Raw genomic sequence first — 16,084 nt, forward strand, 5'->3', positions numbered from 1 at the left:
TCTGAAGCGTATATCTGTGACAGGTTAAGATATCGTTCATACCTCGCTAGTATTTCCTCAAATTCTCTTCGTCTATTAATAATCCGCTGGCAAATACACTGTTTACCAACTCGAACCATCTAATATATCAAACGAAAACACCACTAAAATCGTGTGAACTTGTAGACGGAAATATTTTTCTCCTTAAACTCGAGTACGCACGGACTCAGCTGTTTTGGTAAATATTTTCGTGAATTCCATTCGTTTACACGATACATGTAGTTTTCGTATAACATATACGACGTATCGGCTCGGGTTCAGAGCGCAATTGCGTCAGATAAACACTGCTGAACAACAACTGATAAAGACAATAGTCCTCGCTCTTATGCAACCAGATAACGTTGGCTGCGCATTAACCCCAGTACATACTATTATGATCCCTACACCTTCATTATACGGACCATAATCAGCTGGAGCATACGATAAACACTTTTACAGAGTAGAGCACGCTGGCTTGCAGCTGTGTAATGTGTATGCCATTTACATAATCTGGTCGAAGCGAAACCGGCTGTGACGACTATTGGTAATCAATTTTCAATCAAAGTACAGCGTAATAAAGTGCACTTTGTACTGTATGACACAAAGGCATATGCTACCTTTGATAGGCGAGTGCAAACAGTTGCAGAGTCGACATATAGAAACAATTTCCGCGGTAATAAGTGAGTTTCTACTTGATTATTAGGTACATGAAGGTGGCATTTAAGATTTGCCACACACGGAGGAAAATTATTAGAAACCACCATGAGCGGCTGTAAATATTACAGTTAAGTTTAAAATGACGTATTGTGTTTATGTTTCACCATTACATCTTGTAACATAAATCCCATAAATGGAATTATATTTTATGCACACATAGAACCTCTTCTAAGAATCACAGCAATAGTTTAGATATAAAGGTGAAGGCTAGATACGAGTTTTGGTCACTCACCTAAGTTTTATGAGAAACATTTTCTTGGTAATGAGCGCAGAATATTTTTGCACAGCACACTGCGACGGCACACGACTAGGAAGCAAGGAGACACCAGCTATAATGAGGACACAGCCGGAATAAATTAATGGAGATACGATCGTGCCGGGAATTGATACAATTGGAAGAAACAAGCTCATCACATACATGATATGCATATACAGTACGAGAATAAATCAGGACAACGATCCCCTTCATATCATCTGCGAAAGTGATCTTATTCATCACGCTAGGCTTAATGATAAATATCTTAATGTGGATCTAGAAACCATTAAATACGTGGGCTGTTTATCATTTTGCATGGGCCTCAAGCACAAAATTTAGTGCCTTAAAATATTATGCAAAATTGTAGGTCTTATTCTTGACATTTTATTTTCGTTAAATGTCACACAAACCACAGTTACTATAAATAAGAATATCATATAGGTATTTAAAATATCAAAAACAAAACTAGTATTTTTATTAAATTCTACGCTAAAATAGAAAACATCAAGCGTGTCCGTAATACCATGAACATTTGATTAAGTATTTAGATATTATTTTGGTTAAACGATTCTCCACGCCCGGTCCGATTCGACGCGGAAATAAAAACATAGATATTTATAATGCGCACGCGAAATGTCAATGAACGTAGGGCTGCAGTTTGTGCCAAGAATGCGATAATTAAGCCATACATAAGAAACACGCCAACGCATTGACCTATGGAAACCTGTAGCAACGATAACGACAACGGTTATTATAACATTATATGCTATCGTTATTATAAATCGATTAATTGGAATATGTGGTAATGTTGGAGATATCGAGGAAAATACTCTAATTTTAACAGTAACTGTTATAACGGGTACGGTTGATACAATAGTAGGTATTGACAAAACAGATTTTAATACCCTAACTCTAATACCTAGAGTAAATGCAAAAGGAGGCAAAGAGAGAAGACGAACGTTTGTTTTCGTCAAACTACTAAACGAATTTGGATGAGACTTGGAACAAAGATGGACTAAAACTGATGCAAATTGTAATTTTGTTTACAACAAAGATGACTAAGTGAAACCAATTAAAACACTTCAAAAAGACTTTGGAAAAATCCATTTGCAGATGTTGAAGATTTACATTGAACTTTTGGTACTGTTTTTTTTATGGGGGAAAATCATCCATTGACTTCTCCCGCCTTGAGCGAGGCGAGAGGGAATGTCAGACTCTTATTGACTAAAAACCACCTCGTTCCTACTCCTGCTTTTCGAGCTGGAGCCCCGGTAAATGCGCTAGATAATCCGTAGCTCCGGATAAATTTAGTGCCTTTAAATTGAATACTGTTTATATCATCTAGAGTTGGTCTCTATTGGGCGATATGCGTATTTGTGGTTTCCGTTTTAGTATAAGTGTTATTAGGACGGGCAGCTGCATCCTTCTGTCCGACGCTAACAAGATAGTTATTGCAATCACCATTGCTAGCGAGATCATCACTCGTATAGGTACTAACATCGTCTACTGAAGCGATTTCTTTATTTCTTTGTAATCTCTCTTCGTTATAAGAAAATAATGCTTTCTTTCTAATACATATTGTAACCTAATCCTTCGGATCAGCCGATAAGAAAATATTGCGATGTTGTAATGGTATGTTCTTAAACAAACTGCGTAGTGTAACAATTTGATGAGATCCAAATAAAAACATACGATTGAATTGAAATAGATTCCGCAATAACAATAATATTTTTATCATCATATGAGAATGTTCGCCTTTTATTTTCATCCAAATACTACGAACTATTTGTTTGAAGGTTATTTTTTTCGCTGTCAGTTTTTTGTTTTTCCGTTTTTTTCTTTGGCTAACATTTAGCCCACTTAACATCGGTGTTTGAGTTATAAATAAACATTAATTAGGAATATTCGACACTGATTTAGACACGGCTGGCCTATGAAACGGATTGCTTAAAGTTTTGCGGCAATGGCTTCACGGTTGAACTGACTTCGTTTAAATGAACAGTCGCTAAGTGGAAAACTTATAAATCCAATATGGCTGGTTTTAATCCTAAATCAATGTCTACATATTAACGTGGGATTTCAAACACCGAACGTTTATATTCAGCCAGTGTTATTTTTAAAGTCTTTATTGTTTCTTTATGGCCAGTAATTTTTGTATTCCGTAAACTTAAAGAAGGTTCAAAAGAAAAAAAATCCTTTGTAGAAATCAAAAGTGTTTCCGTCACCGTCGCCATTTGTAAAATTATGACAGCTGAGTCATTTTAGCAATTATTTCAGACATATATTTGTGTTTGTAACGGAATTAAATATGTAACTGTATATGTTGAAGAGACGCGACCTTGTGATTGTGACCTCTCGAGTATTTAAACGATAATCTTGTTAGATTTTCGCAATGTTTTTTTAAGTTCAAGATTATCAATTTATTTGTGGGTTCAATCGCAACGTTTTTGCGACACTAAAATAATTAAAGTTCAATAATCTAAAAATAAATAGCATACAACTGTGCTGCCTTTACTTATTTCATTTACAACATATCTCGCAATTGCGTTATTAAATTTCAAATCTACTAATGGACACTGACAAGCCATCACTCTACTGATTGATTGACTCCATGATTTAAAACCAATAATAACAAAGTCTCAATTATCCTGTCACCTTGTCATTTCGACTTCCTCTATGGTGTCATCCTGGTCATCATTTAAGGGTTGACGTTGACGCCTGATTGAAGTCTTGGATGCTACTGACATGGAATACTAAAGGTCTACTCGAACATCAACAATATTTTTAAGATATTCTTTGTGTTCCTTTGAATTTTAGGGTAAATATGAAGCTACGGACTGCTTAGTGGGCTCCGGCTCGAAAAGCAGGAGTAGGAACGGGTTGGTTTTTAGTCAATAAGGGTCTGACACTCTGACTCTCGTCCAAGCGAGAGAAGTCATTGGATGATTTTCCCCCTTTAAAAAAAAAGGTAACTGTCCACGTAGCGTCATTTGATGAATGCGTGCATCCTACACAAACAATAGGCGGCCGATAAATTACAAATGCTTGCATCTTGCTTCAAAACAAACGTTAAATCCGAGTATCGTTTTGCCCATTGCATGCATTCGTCAAATGATGCACCGTGGACTAGCACAACGTAGTGTAGGCTATAATCAAATTATATTCCTAGCTATCTCTGTCTCTAAGTTCAAACACAATTTGACTTAATCCATCAATCACGGTGGCTGATCCATCAATATGAAGAGGATTGATTATATTATAACGTACAAATTCGGAATTTTGATTAATCTCTATTTTCGATACAGCAACGCTAATATTTGTATTCATACGTGTAACGTCACGTTATTCTATTTCCAAGTACAGAATATTAAATAACATTCATGTTACGTTTTTATTTTTATTGATTGAATTAGTTTGGTAGGTACTACGCTCTATTTGTTCTGTCAAAAATACTTTAGTTTTTCTCGGAGTTTAATTTTGCTGTATTATTGTCATCCATTCTTATTAATGTCTACTCATATTAAGTTATCGTCTATACCGAAATTGTATTTGTTTTATAAATTATAGCTGTATTATAACAGGGTAGATGACTAATTTATATTTTAATGTCCATCTTATAGATTATTTTAAAATATTAGACATGTATTTTTCATTTTCTTATGGAAACAAATACTGTGGAAGATATATTGATTTAAAGTATCATGCGACGTTACTTCTAGTTACCTTTTTTATACGTAGAAATGACGTATTTTGGTCCCACACCTAAATTTTTATTCGTTTTATCTAAGTATTTTATTCTTATACGATCAAATAAATAAATACCTGTCTAACATTTTTTCTTTATCAAAATGACGGTCTAAATAGATTTTTAATTTTTATACTCCGTCATCATCCATATTAGAATAATCAATTAAAAGTTTACTTGTAAGTCAAGTGACATATTTTGACATTGCGTCGTCTGAGAAACAATTCGCGTGACTAGTCTGTCAGCCTGATGTTCTGACACAAAGGCTTAGGAAACTCAAAGTTTATTAAAGTCATATTTCACTCAATTTGCTCCCAATCGAGCGTGAATGAGGATCCAAGGTTGAATTTTACCTCCAATTTAGAATACTCGGAAAACATTTTTGTTCTACGTTTAAACAGGAGAAATTTTGAGCAAAGAATTTTTGGGACATTCTGCTAATACCTTCCCTTCTTTTAGTCAAACATTAAAAATTCAATTATCCTTTTTTTTGTTAGCCTTAGGTTAAGGCCCAATTTTATTCGGTTAGGTAGGCACAACGAAGCCTAATGATTGATTGGGCTTAATGAGAATATACAGCCGAACTGAGACGCTCCAGTTCCTACGAGCTCAGTCGATTAATTTATATTTAGATTCTAATAGGCTTTCTACGATAAATTGGAGTACATGTACTTGATGAAGAACTGTGTATAAATAGACTTTAGTGTCTAGAAAATAAGAGCCACGTGTAAGCCTAAGACTTATTCCCACGAGGATGTTCATAGATTGTAATACTTGGTATAGTTTGGTTCATAAGTACCTGTGGTATCTTCTAACCTAATTACTGCCTATACAACTTAAATACAGAACAAGCATATAATTCCTCTATTTGATACATATAACCACGTATTAGACAATTCAGTAATATTCCCTAACAAATAACAATTGAAGAAGTACTGTATCCATTACCATGGGAACGCCGATGAAAATAAAATTACAGTAAACGATATTGTTATACTTAGTTTTGGTATGATCCTGTCACAAATATCGGAGAAGTTATTTCTATCTAACTTTTGTTACTGTAGGTACATGTTATAAATATAATAAAAGGCTAAAGACCTCATAACCCCCGAAGAAATGCCAGGTGCCAAATGAGCAGATGTATGAATGTTATAGAAGCCAAAGAAGTGTGATAGGGTTCGTTGTAGGCGGTTTCTGGCCTCAACGGATATAATCGTAGACTTTAAGTTTACCCGGGGCTGTGGACTGCCTAGCGGGTTACCGGGGACTGCGACTTGAAAAGCAAGATTAAGAACGGAGTGGTTTTTAGTCAGTAAGAGTCTGACACTCCCTCTCGCCTCGCCCAAGGCGGGAGAAGACATAGGATAATTATACTCACCCAAAAAAAGACTTTAAGTTCAATTTAAAGAGATTCATTTAAAATCCGAGTTTGGACTAAATACTTTTGCTATCGTTATATTTGAGTGCCCCAAAATTTCACACACACTTTAAAGCTATCTTTATTTGCACTGTTTATTTCTTTCAAACATTTTCTGTTTGTCATCCTCGTCCATAAGTCTGGAATCCAATCTCCCGATTACAAGATAGCCCAGTTATAGTAATCCTGTTTGTCATTTCGTATGTTTTGATAACGCAATCGACTATCACTCACATCCTTCGTGCTATGATAAGATACGGGGAAAGCCTTTCATTATATGATATTGAATAATTATGTTTTGTAAACATGGCCTGTATTAGTTGTAGCGTATGTGTTTACGAGGGACAATATTGTAATATTATGTTGTACATAGGTGTATTAGTAATAAGAGAATTAATAGATTTTTTTATTGGAATGATTTATTTGTTGCTGTTGAAATATTTTTTCTGGTGCTAGAAGAGATTATTCTTTAATGTCTTACTCTTTCAATCTCTACGTTAAGCAACTGAACTTATGTTGGCTGTATTGTATTAGACTGTTGTTGTATCATATTTTGTGATGCAAATTAATTTAGAAGGCAATAAGATTCTAATCGATTATAGGTATTTTTAACAGGGAAAAATCATCCAACGCTTCTCTCGTCTTGGGCGAGGCGACAGGGAGTGTCAGACTCTTACAGACTAAAAACCACCCCGTTCCTACTCCTGCTTTTCGAGCCGGAGCCCCGGTAACCCGCTAGGTAGTCCGCATATCCAATTATAGGTAAGACGGAAACATTTAACTAACAATTAACATTTATCGAGACATTTTCTCTAACTGGCATCATTTGGAAAGTTATATCAGATTTAAAATCTCCTTTATAAGAAAACATGAAGCCGAACTCCAATTATGAAAACAATTTAAGATCAAGGGAAAGAAGGGTTATAAGACAATATCACTAAAGGGTCCCATCATAGCCGCAACTTGCAACCTTATCTCCATGATTTTATTGTAACTTTCGTGAGACATACTACTAATACACAACTAGTCGAGTTCCTCGTCAAAACATTACGTGAGTAAGCCGATAACATTATAATTAACTTATCTCCATGCTTGCACGTTCATATCTGGTTCTACCTATATACCAGTAGAAAGCCAGAGGTTTTTATAAAGGAAACCAATGTACCGAGCGAGGGATCTTCCAAACGACTGGCCATTTGAACAAAGGCTCCGATGGCTGATACTGGCTCAATTTTCACGTCCATTGACACTGTAGCTGGTGCTACACTAGCTTCGTTTATACAAACTCCGCAATGGATATCAAATAACTGTCATGGGTCGTTTGTGTACCAAAGCCATTAGACAGCAAGGAGGTTTTAACATTTAAGTTTTTATTTAATATTTGACGTGTATTTTTATTGATTCTGTTTATTTAGTGTTTGGCATGTTTGTGAGATGTGTACAGAGATTGTGAGTAAGGAGGTTGGGCGTTGACCTGCGTGTCTATGGTTTTATATATAGGAGAGTATCAAATGTTGAAAAGTGATGGTAATTTCGTCTTTGGGGTGGTTTATTAATATCGCGAGGGTAAATAAAACGGTTAATTTCATAAACAAATTAACAGTATTAGATAATATTATTTTTGGTGACATACATTTCGCATAGATATTGTACTTTCGCATAGATAGTGTAATTTCGCATAGTTAGGATATAACATAAAATTTGAAACCAAAACATTAACAATAAAAAAAAACCTACAGTCACAATGACAACAAAAAAATCACAAAACTAACAGCTGTTCGAGATAAATCTCAACAACAACGGGACTGAAGTACAAAGAACTTTACAAGTGCGCATACGCATCGTTGTCAAAGCTATTATCGTTGTGTGCTGAGCTATCAACCACGTGTGCAGAATGTGGAACATTCTGGAAATAGGACAGAGATAACGATGTAACTGATAACGTGAATAGGGACAAGTGTTAAGTGCCTATAATAAATAATAAATTAATAATACTTTATCATGGATTTCGTATTTAGGCCAAAAGTAAATTACAAGGTCTATGAGAAACTATCTGCTGTACTCAGATACATTCAATGATTACTTAAACTTATCCTTTGTAGCGACTTTGTATCGAAAACAATTGCTAAGGACTGAGTTAAGCAACCATCAAAATCAAATGACTCTGAGTACGGCGGTTTGTGATATAAAATGTTTCCAAATTCTATCACTAATAAGTTTTTTTGTTTCTCTTTGTACCATCAGTAGTGATATGAGCCTGTTGAGCCTCTCCATAAGATTGCCATAGTTTTCATGTTCTTTTTTGATAGGGGGAAAATCATCCGCTAGTCCGCAGCACCGGATAATTTTTATGCTAGGCAGGTGGATATTGAAAGGGCCATAAATAAGTGTTACTTTGATGTAAAGAGTAAAATACTTATTTTACGAATAGTCTTAGATACAATAAAATATTATGTGGATTATCACCAAAAAGGAATATCTACGTATGAGGCATTCGTCTCTTACTATGAACAAACATAGTCAACTATGAAACATTCCTACAAAACCTTTAATTTGATATCAAACAAACAGCAATTCACATAAAGTTTTGCTTTTAAAACACCAATAACAGTGTTGTATGCACTACCCACGTGTTACCAACGGTAAAAGGAAAAACAAACCGGTTATCCATACAGAACTGGCATTAAAATCATAATCTCAACGCATTTGGAGAGCAAAACAAGTTTCGAGTTTAATTACGAGATACTCAAGTACTCATATCAAGTTATACAGTACCAGTTTATCATGGTCCCGCGTTGTATGAACTTTTGAAACAGTCGACGGTCAATTTATAGTAGTTTATATAGCTTGATCTGCAGTCGTGTGTACTGTACTAGTAAATGGATTTAAACGTTCTGTAATTTGTTGTACATTATTAGGAATAGGTACTTAGCTTGTGGCCAAATGTAAGCTGTGCGAGGAAGATGCGCATTTCATGTATGCGATGTATCGATAGAAGGGAAGCCATCCATAGCATGCATCCATAGCACGCATCTTTCGATTTAAAAAACATAGCTTAGCCGAGTTCGTTTCCACCTGTGCTAAGCTATATGTACCAATGGCTATTACACCTTCGTAGCATAGCTACATAGCACATCTCTTTTAGAAAAGCACCCTTAAGCGCTTGTCTACCGAGAGAGTAGAAAACTAAATGCATGGGGATGAAAGAAATTGTAAAAAATGTTAAAAAAGTTTGGTTTAAGTAAATCGCGGGTGGTCGGAACTCATACCACCCACGGTTTCAAATGCATAGATGAAGACGCGTGTTGTTTCTTTGTTTAAAAAAAATACCTTTTTCTTCTCCTAACAGAGAGAGTGACTTGTGTAGAAAACGCAAAGATGTTGATGTTTACCTGAAAAAACAAAACAAATAAAATTAACATTTATTACAACATCAATAAAATAGAATTTCAAATAACAGTAAAATAAAAGTAGTCCGTGTAACTAATAATAGATTTTATTACAAAGCTATAAAGATTAAAATTGTTTACAGCAGTTGATTATCAGCTGATCAAAATGGCCGACCATGAACCCTTTTGGGAACAGCTGTTATGGATTAGTTGAGAGTTAATTAAAAATGGATTTACGAGAATCAATGGATTAGAATGAACGAGTTCTGATTTATGTCTAAATTAATGACTTTTTATCTGTTAATAGTAAATTAATTAAAGAATAACAAATATTTTGTTTCATTAATTTTGGCGTAACTAAAATTGAGGTTATAACTTCTTTATGTTTTTTTTATTATTTGAGTGTTCCTTTGATTCGTTTCTGATCTAAAAACAAACGTCTATTAGTTTTTTTTATTTATTAACAGATAAAAAACATCAGTATATCTAAATCGAATTAAAATTACTAATCTTTTAAATACGGTCTTTTATTAAATAAAAAAAATATAACAATAAAAAACATAAACATAAAAATAAACTATTAATGTAATAAATAAACTATTGGCAAAAGTGAAAAGTGGATTTAATATAAATAACAGACACGAACAATCGAGAGATAATTTAGAGGCCAGATAAATATGAAAGTGAAACGATTAACCATCGATTTATTTACGATGCAGTTTGAAAGCGAAAAAGTGTGTCAACCCATTATTTTGTAAATCAAAATTGATTGTTTGAAAGTTTGCATGTTTTTTCAAAACCAATTTTAAATCTAATTTATTATAACTTGTAGCTCATTTCTGCTAATCCCCATAAATATAGCCAGAGGTCATTTTTAATACCAATAAATGTAGAGGTTACTTTTCACCACTTACGTTATAAGTTCCGTTTAAAACGTGCAGCTGGTTCGATTCTCGTAAGGACCAACTCTTTGTGTGATCTACAAATTGCTGTTTCGGTTTCGGTTTGTTTGTAAACGTACCCACGACATAGAGGTAATTCCTAGTGTGGGGCAACGTTTAAAACACGTGTGATCATATTGACATACGACACAGGTCATATTTCTAGACTTGCCTTTAACTGACTTTAAGATAATGCAGAAGAAATTTAATTTATTTATTAATATTTAAAACTCTGCTTCAGCACAGACGATTCACAATTACATGCCTTTGATATGCAAATTGAATTTTCATAAAAACGTTCACGATTCTATGTATATTAAGTAAATTCTGAAGCCAAGAGAAAATAGTTTTCTAGATTCCTTTGATCCATTTAAATAATATTAAATAGACAGCATTTTGAAAGTTCAAAACTTTTAAGGTCATTAATTAATGCAATTATTTCATTTTGAATATTAAAAAATGAAATAATTAAAAGTGTACACATTATTTCATTTTTTATTTAATGCAATTTAAAATTACTTTTTTTTTATGATATTGGGAGTAAATTTTGTTTTTATTCATATTTCGTATGCCACTGAGGACAAACACAATCAGTTTCGATCTATTTAATTAAGCTCTTGAATTAAATTGACTGATTATATCAATTAGGGCGAACACAGGTCAATCTAGGATTCGACAGTAACTGATATTTAATCTTAATATTATAATCCATCATTGATAGCAATTTAAAGATTATCGAATATTTTTTGAAAAATACAATTTCATTTTGATTGAATTATCTTTTTCAACGAACTCTAGACAACGTAATGTTTCTTATAAAACTAGGTTTTAGACTAAAAGTTGTATATAACCTATTGATAGTTTAGGTCATAAGGAAGTCTCCGGCTAGACTCAGGACTAGCTTAACCGGTTTGTTTGGCAAGCCCTATCGCCAGCCTTCCGCCTAGCGCACGTGTGTTACAGATAGCACCATTTATTATGCAATTTGTTACAAAATAACAAAATAGTAATTTTATTAGGTAAATAAAAATATGTTAGATGTATGCAATTACCTGTTATCAGCAATATAACTGTTATGTGTAAACTGTTATATAAAAATGTTACTTCTATGTGAAATTTATGAACATTTATTCTGTAGTTTTCAATATTTGATTACCGTTGTCGTATTGTCACACCTTTTATCAGAGAAGGGGTAGGCAGAGGTACACATTATGGCACTCAATGCCACTATACAATGTACACCCACTTTTCACCATTTATAAGTCCCATGTCATAGAGGGTGAGCCTATTGCATACTGTGCACAATTGCAGATTATTTGATTACGTACACGTAAATTCTTACTTTTTTCCAGTTTCTAAATCTAGCAATTAGTAGACATCAAAGTTCATTTCTTTAGAATTCATAAACAATAAATAGAATACCGTTTTATTAAGATGTTATACGTTATTTCTCACATCATTAACAAACATTTGTTTCGACATTTTTATTAATAAATATAAAATAAATAACACGACCTTTCAAGGCCGCCATTTTAATTTCAGTTGGCGCCAGATTTTAAATTAGTATAGTTAACCTTGGTACACATAATTATATCATTTACAATTTTAATTTAATATACAGATACATTAATGCGTACATTGTCCTACTTAAAATACTCAAATGAACTGTTCTTATAGCAATCATGTATTTATAGAATTTAAAATAAAAAACATATGTCTATCAGTTCAGGATTTGATTCAAAAATGTAACGTCACGTCTTTTATCTCCGAAGGCGTAGGCAGAGGTGCACATTACGGCATGTAATACCATTGTACAATGTACACCCATTTTCACCATTTGTGTTATAAGTTCCTTCTAATAGGGGTGAGTCTATAGCCATATACTGGGCACAATTTTAGAATCCGTGCTACTATTGAGAAATTTTCAGAAAGTCCAGCAATACTTTGCGCGACCCAGGAATCGAAATAAGACCCCTAGTCCGGCAGTTCCACTTATGACCACACGACCAACGAAGCAGTCTAGCAGTCAATATTGACGTATTTACAGAATTTAAAATTAAATTCCACATATCTATCAGTTCAGGATTTTATTTAAAAAAATCTTTACACATTAACCCATTTTCGCTCGCGGTGTAGAAAATACAACTGGTGTCAATGACCTTTGATGAAAACATTAGTATTTCATGAGATATAATCTCTTTGGTTGAAGATTTACACGTCTCTGAAGAATTAGATCGTACACAACGTTATTGGTTGGCCTATAAATTGATTTAGACATTGGAATTCTATTTTCTATACTCCATCATGAGGTTGTTATACTGAAAGGTGGGATGGAACACTTAGAAATGAAGATAGAAGTACAATGTATAGAATAAATCTGTTCATATGCAAATAATGAAATTGTTTTGAATTTAGTTTAAATTTAAGCTTTATTTTCTTAATTTAGTATTAGTTTATGGCAATTATTTATTTATATAAGTAAATTGCATTATTCTAAAAGTATAGTATAGTAAAGTATTGAAGCCATTTTAAGAAAATAATTATTATGTATCAAATATGTGATATATTTGATACATAATAATTATTATTTAACCGTATAATGTATTGACTTAAGCTGTAAAATTATGCATGTTTTTTTTTCTACTAAATAAATAATTAAATATCTTCTATGAGCATTCTGTGAGTATTTTTTAATTATATGTTCTTAAGTAATAATTATTTTTGGTGAGAGGCTCGCGAGTGGTCAGTTGAAATAAAATCACGGATAGCTAATGCTATTGACACTCGCGAACTTTGACGTGTGAGTGGCTAAGTCATTGTTTTGAACAAAACTCTCAATAAGAAACTAACAATTAACAAATAAAACCAAGTCTGTAGAGAGTAGTTAAAAAAAAAGCTGATTCACAGATTAAAAGTGCATCTAAAAGTGAAAATGTACAAGATAAATGGAACCATAAAGCAGTCATCATGGATTGATCAGCGAAAAAATTCACAGAACGCTCAACGCTCATTGGCTGACGTGCAAACAATCCCACGCTTGATTTAGTGATCGTAAACAGTTCTTGTAACAAAACAACTTGAGTTCCATTGAAATTATATTGAGTCTGGGATGAGAACGGCCTAAGATTACCCATTTTATTAGTTTGATGAACTACAGGTGCTGATTGTGTCCAAGGAGGTTTTAATAAGGTAATCATCTAATACTGCTGGTTCGTTGGTCGAGTGGTCGCAAGCGCAACTACCGGACAAGGGGTCTCGGGCAATGTATTACTGATCTTTTTTCAGCTTTTCCAATAATGTCTCAAAATAGCACGGCCTCTAAAATTGTGCTTTTGGGATAATAGGTGTGACATTGCACAATAATATAATACTCCTTACTTTTTCTCTTAAAAAGTTAAACGCCTTTAAAATATATTCCCCCGACATAAAAAAGATTTGATAAACTATGCAATATCAAAAAAAAATATTAAATTATTTCACATTTTGTAAATCGAACATCAAAAATGAAATAATAATATCAATAAATTATTTCACTATTTACTTTCATTGCATTACATAAATTAAGCAATTCTTATTTCGAATTATGAAATAAAATGTATTTCATAAATAAAATAGACAGCAACAAGGCTTGAATTGATAAAATTAATTTCGAAATAAATTAATTAAGATAACGACATCACAACGTTTTAATTATAACGACAATTAATATGTTGTCTAATTGAATAATAATGAATCGTTATCGTAATACAGACAAACATAACAATATAATTAAAATGTAAATAAATAGTGTTAGTATAAAAGAAAAGAATGGTTGTTTATATTTATATTAAATATTAATTAAAATAATTAAATGTCATGTATGTCAGCCATACTATGTAATTGAAAATAAAGAATTCAGATTTAGTTTATACTTAACGAAATTAAAATAAACATTTGACAGACTCTTTGCTGCTCTGCAATTATTATCGAATTATTTTGCGCAAAATAATATTTTACGAGTAACACCAACTTTTCAATCCATCTCCAATAACTCTTATAACGAACGCCGTAAAACTCAAAATCACTTAGCACAACAGCAAACATAACTTTGTAAAAGAATCCTAATGTTATTTCGTAGTAAAATCGAGTCAATATGAAAAGAGTTAACAACCTCAACGGTTTGGGGGTTAATAACGTTATTCAGAGATAGACTTTTCAATCCCTAGTGACAGTTGCGAGTACATTGCTCCCTCGGTATGTATGTGAGGTGAATGAATTCGAATAAACGCAGCAATCGATTGACGACAGTACGAGTATTGATGGGTCAATGAATCTAGTCGGCTATGCAAATTACAAGTTTGAGTAGCGTGATCACAATGTTTCTAGATCACACACGTTTTTATTACGATTCTGTGTTTATTAGTTGTGTGTGTATGTTGTTAATTGAGACGTTCCGATTGTACGCTTTATAAAACGTAAGTATTTAAGTTTTTTTTTAAAGAAAAATCTGTGAGTGATTTTGTGATACAGATTAGACAGATGACCTAATAGAGGTTGCATAGAAACTCTGGATTTTACGTGTGATCTAAAAGTTATTGGGGAATGTTTACGCTATTAGGTGCTTTTCCACCAGAGATGTGCTATACTATGTTGCTGCGGATGCGGGCGGCTTCTACGTATCATAACTATAGGTACGGATGGAAACGGACTCGGCTAAGCTATGGTTTTTATATGGAAAGATGCGTGCTATGGATAGCTTGCATACTATCGATACATTACATACTCGAGCTGCGCACATCTTTTCGCACAGCTACATAGCTTAGTATCAGTGGAAACATAGTTTCACAGTTTAGCTATTACATCTTCGTAAAATTTATCTGGTGGAAAAGCACCGTAAATGAAGATATATTTGACAAGAGTTCACAAGAGCTCTGTTGTTCAGTAATTTTTTTTACTGAAGAATATTGAAATCGATAAGGTACACTTTGTTTGGATAATGATAGGAACATTTTGTTTCTATTTTTACCCGACTGCGCCAGAAGGAGGGTTATGTTTTTCGAGAGTATGTATGTATGTATGTATAATTGTTTGGCACGCCCTGCAGCCTAAACGGCTTGATGGATTTTGACTTGAGAGGTGTCGTTAGATTCGTATTTACTGTGAGAGTGACACTGGATATATCAAAATGTAAAAAAAAACAAAATGGCGGATTTTTGGCACCAAATTCGAATATTGCTCACTCTCTACCCTAAACGGCTTAATGGATTTTGACTTGAGAGGTGTTTATAACATGAAAATGAAAAAACCCTAAAACAAGAATACAAGAAAAATTTAAGCAGTCGGGACCCATTCTAGAAAGCCAGCCGTGTGTGCCCTCTTCATAATATTTGGAATGGGTCCCGACTGCTTAAATTTTTCTTGTATTCTTGTTTTAGGGTTTTTTCATTTTCATGTTATAAAGAAACGCAGTCGGGTTTTTTAGTTTTTTAAATTACTTTTTTTTTTATTTCTAAAATCCTTAACGACGTTCTAATTAAACGTTGGCCCTCATAAATCAATCAGTATAAGTATCTGCGGTAATGGGCCCGAAGTGTATTTAGGTACAGAGATTATAATTTATTC

General features: G+C 33.3%; 1 protein-coding gene across 10 annotated transcripts in view; it reads right to left on the minus strand.

The window, feature by feature from the left end:
* LOC118268714 (protein yippee-like) overlaps positions 1–16,084 on the minus strand; it is a 147,510-nt gene that overhangs the window by 33,682 nt on the left and 97,744 nt on the right. The window contains exon 1 of one of the 10 annotated variants that reach the window (XM_035583303.2): positions 968–1,067. The exons of 7 other annotated variants lie outside the window; for them this stretch is intronic. In XM_035583303.2, coding sequence (XP_035439196.2) covers positions 968–987 — 20 coding nt within the window. In that variant the 5' untranslated portion in view covers positions 988–1,067. Of the gene's footprint in view, positions 1–967; positions 1,068–16,084 lie in introns of those variants that run through there. 2 more of the 10 variants (XM_035583310.2, XM_050704147.1) reach the window with 2 other exon arrangements.

Source organism: Spodoptera frugiperda, chromosome 2, assembly GCF_023101765.2.
Source record: "Spodoptera frugiperda isolate SF20-4 chromosome 2, AGI-APGP_CSIRO_Sfru_2.0, whole genome shotgun sequence".
NCBI classification, from domain to species: domain Eukaryota; kingdom Metazoa; phylum Arthropoda; class Insecta; order Lepidoptera; family Noctuidae; genus Spodoptera; species Spodoptera frugiperda.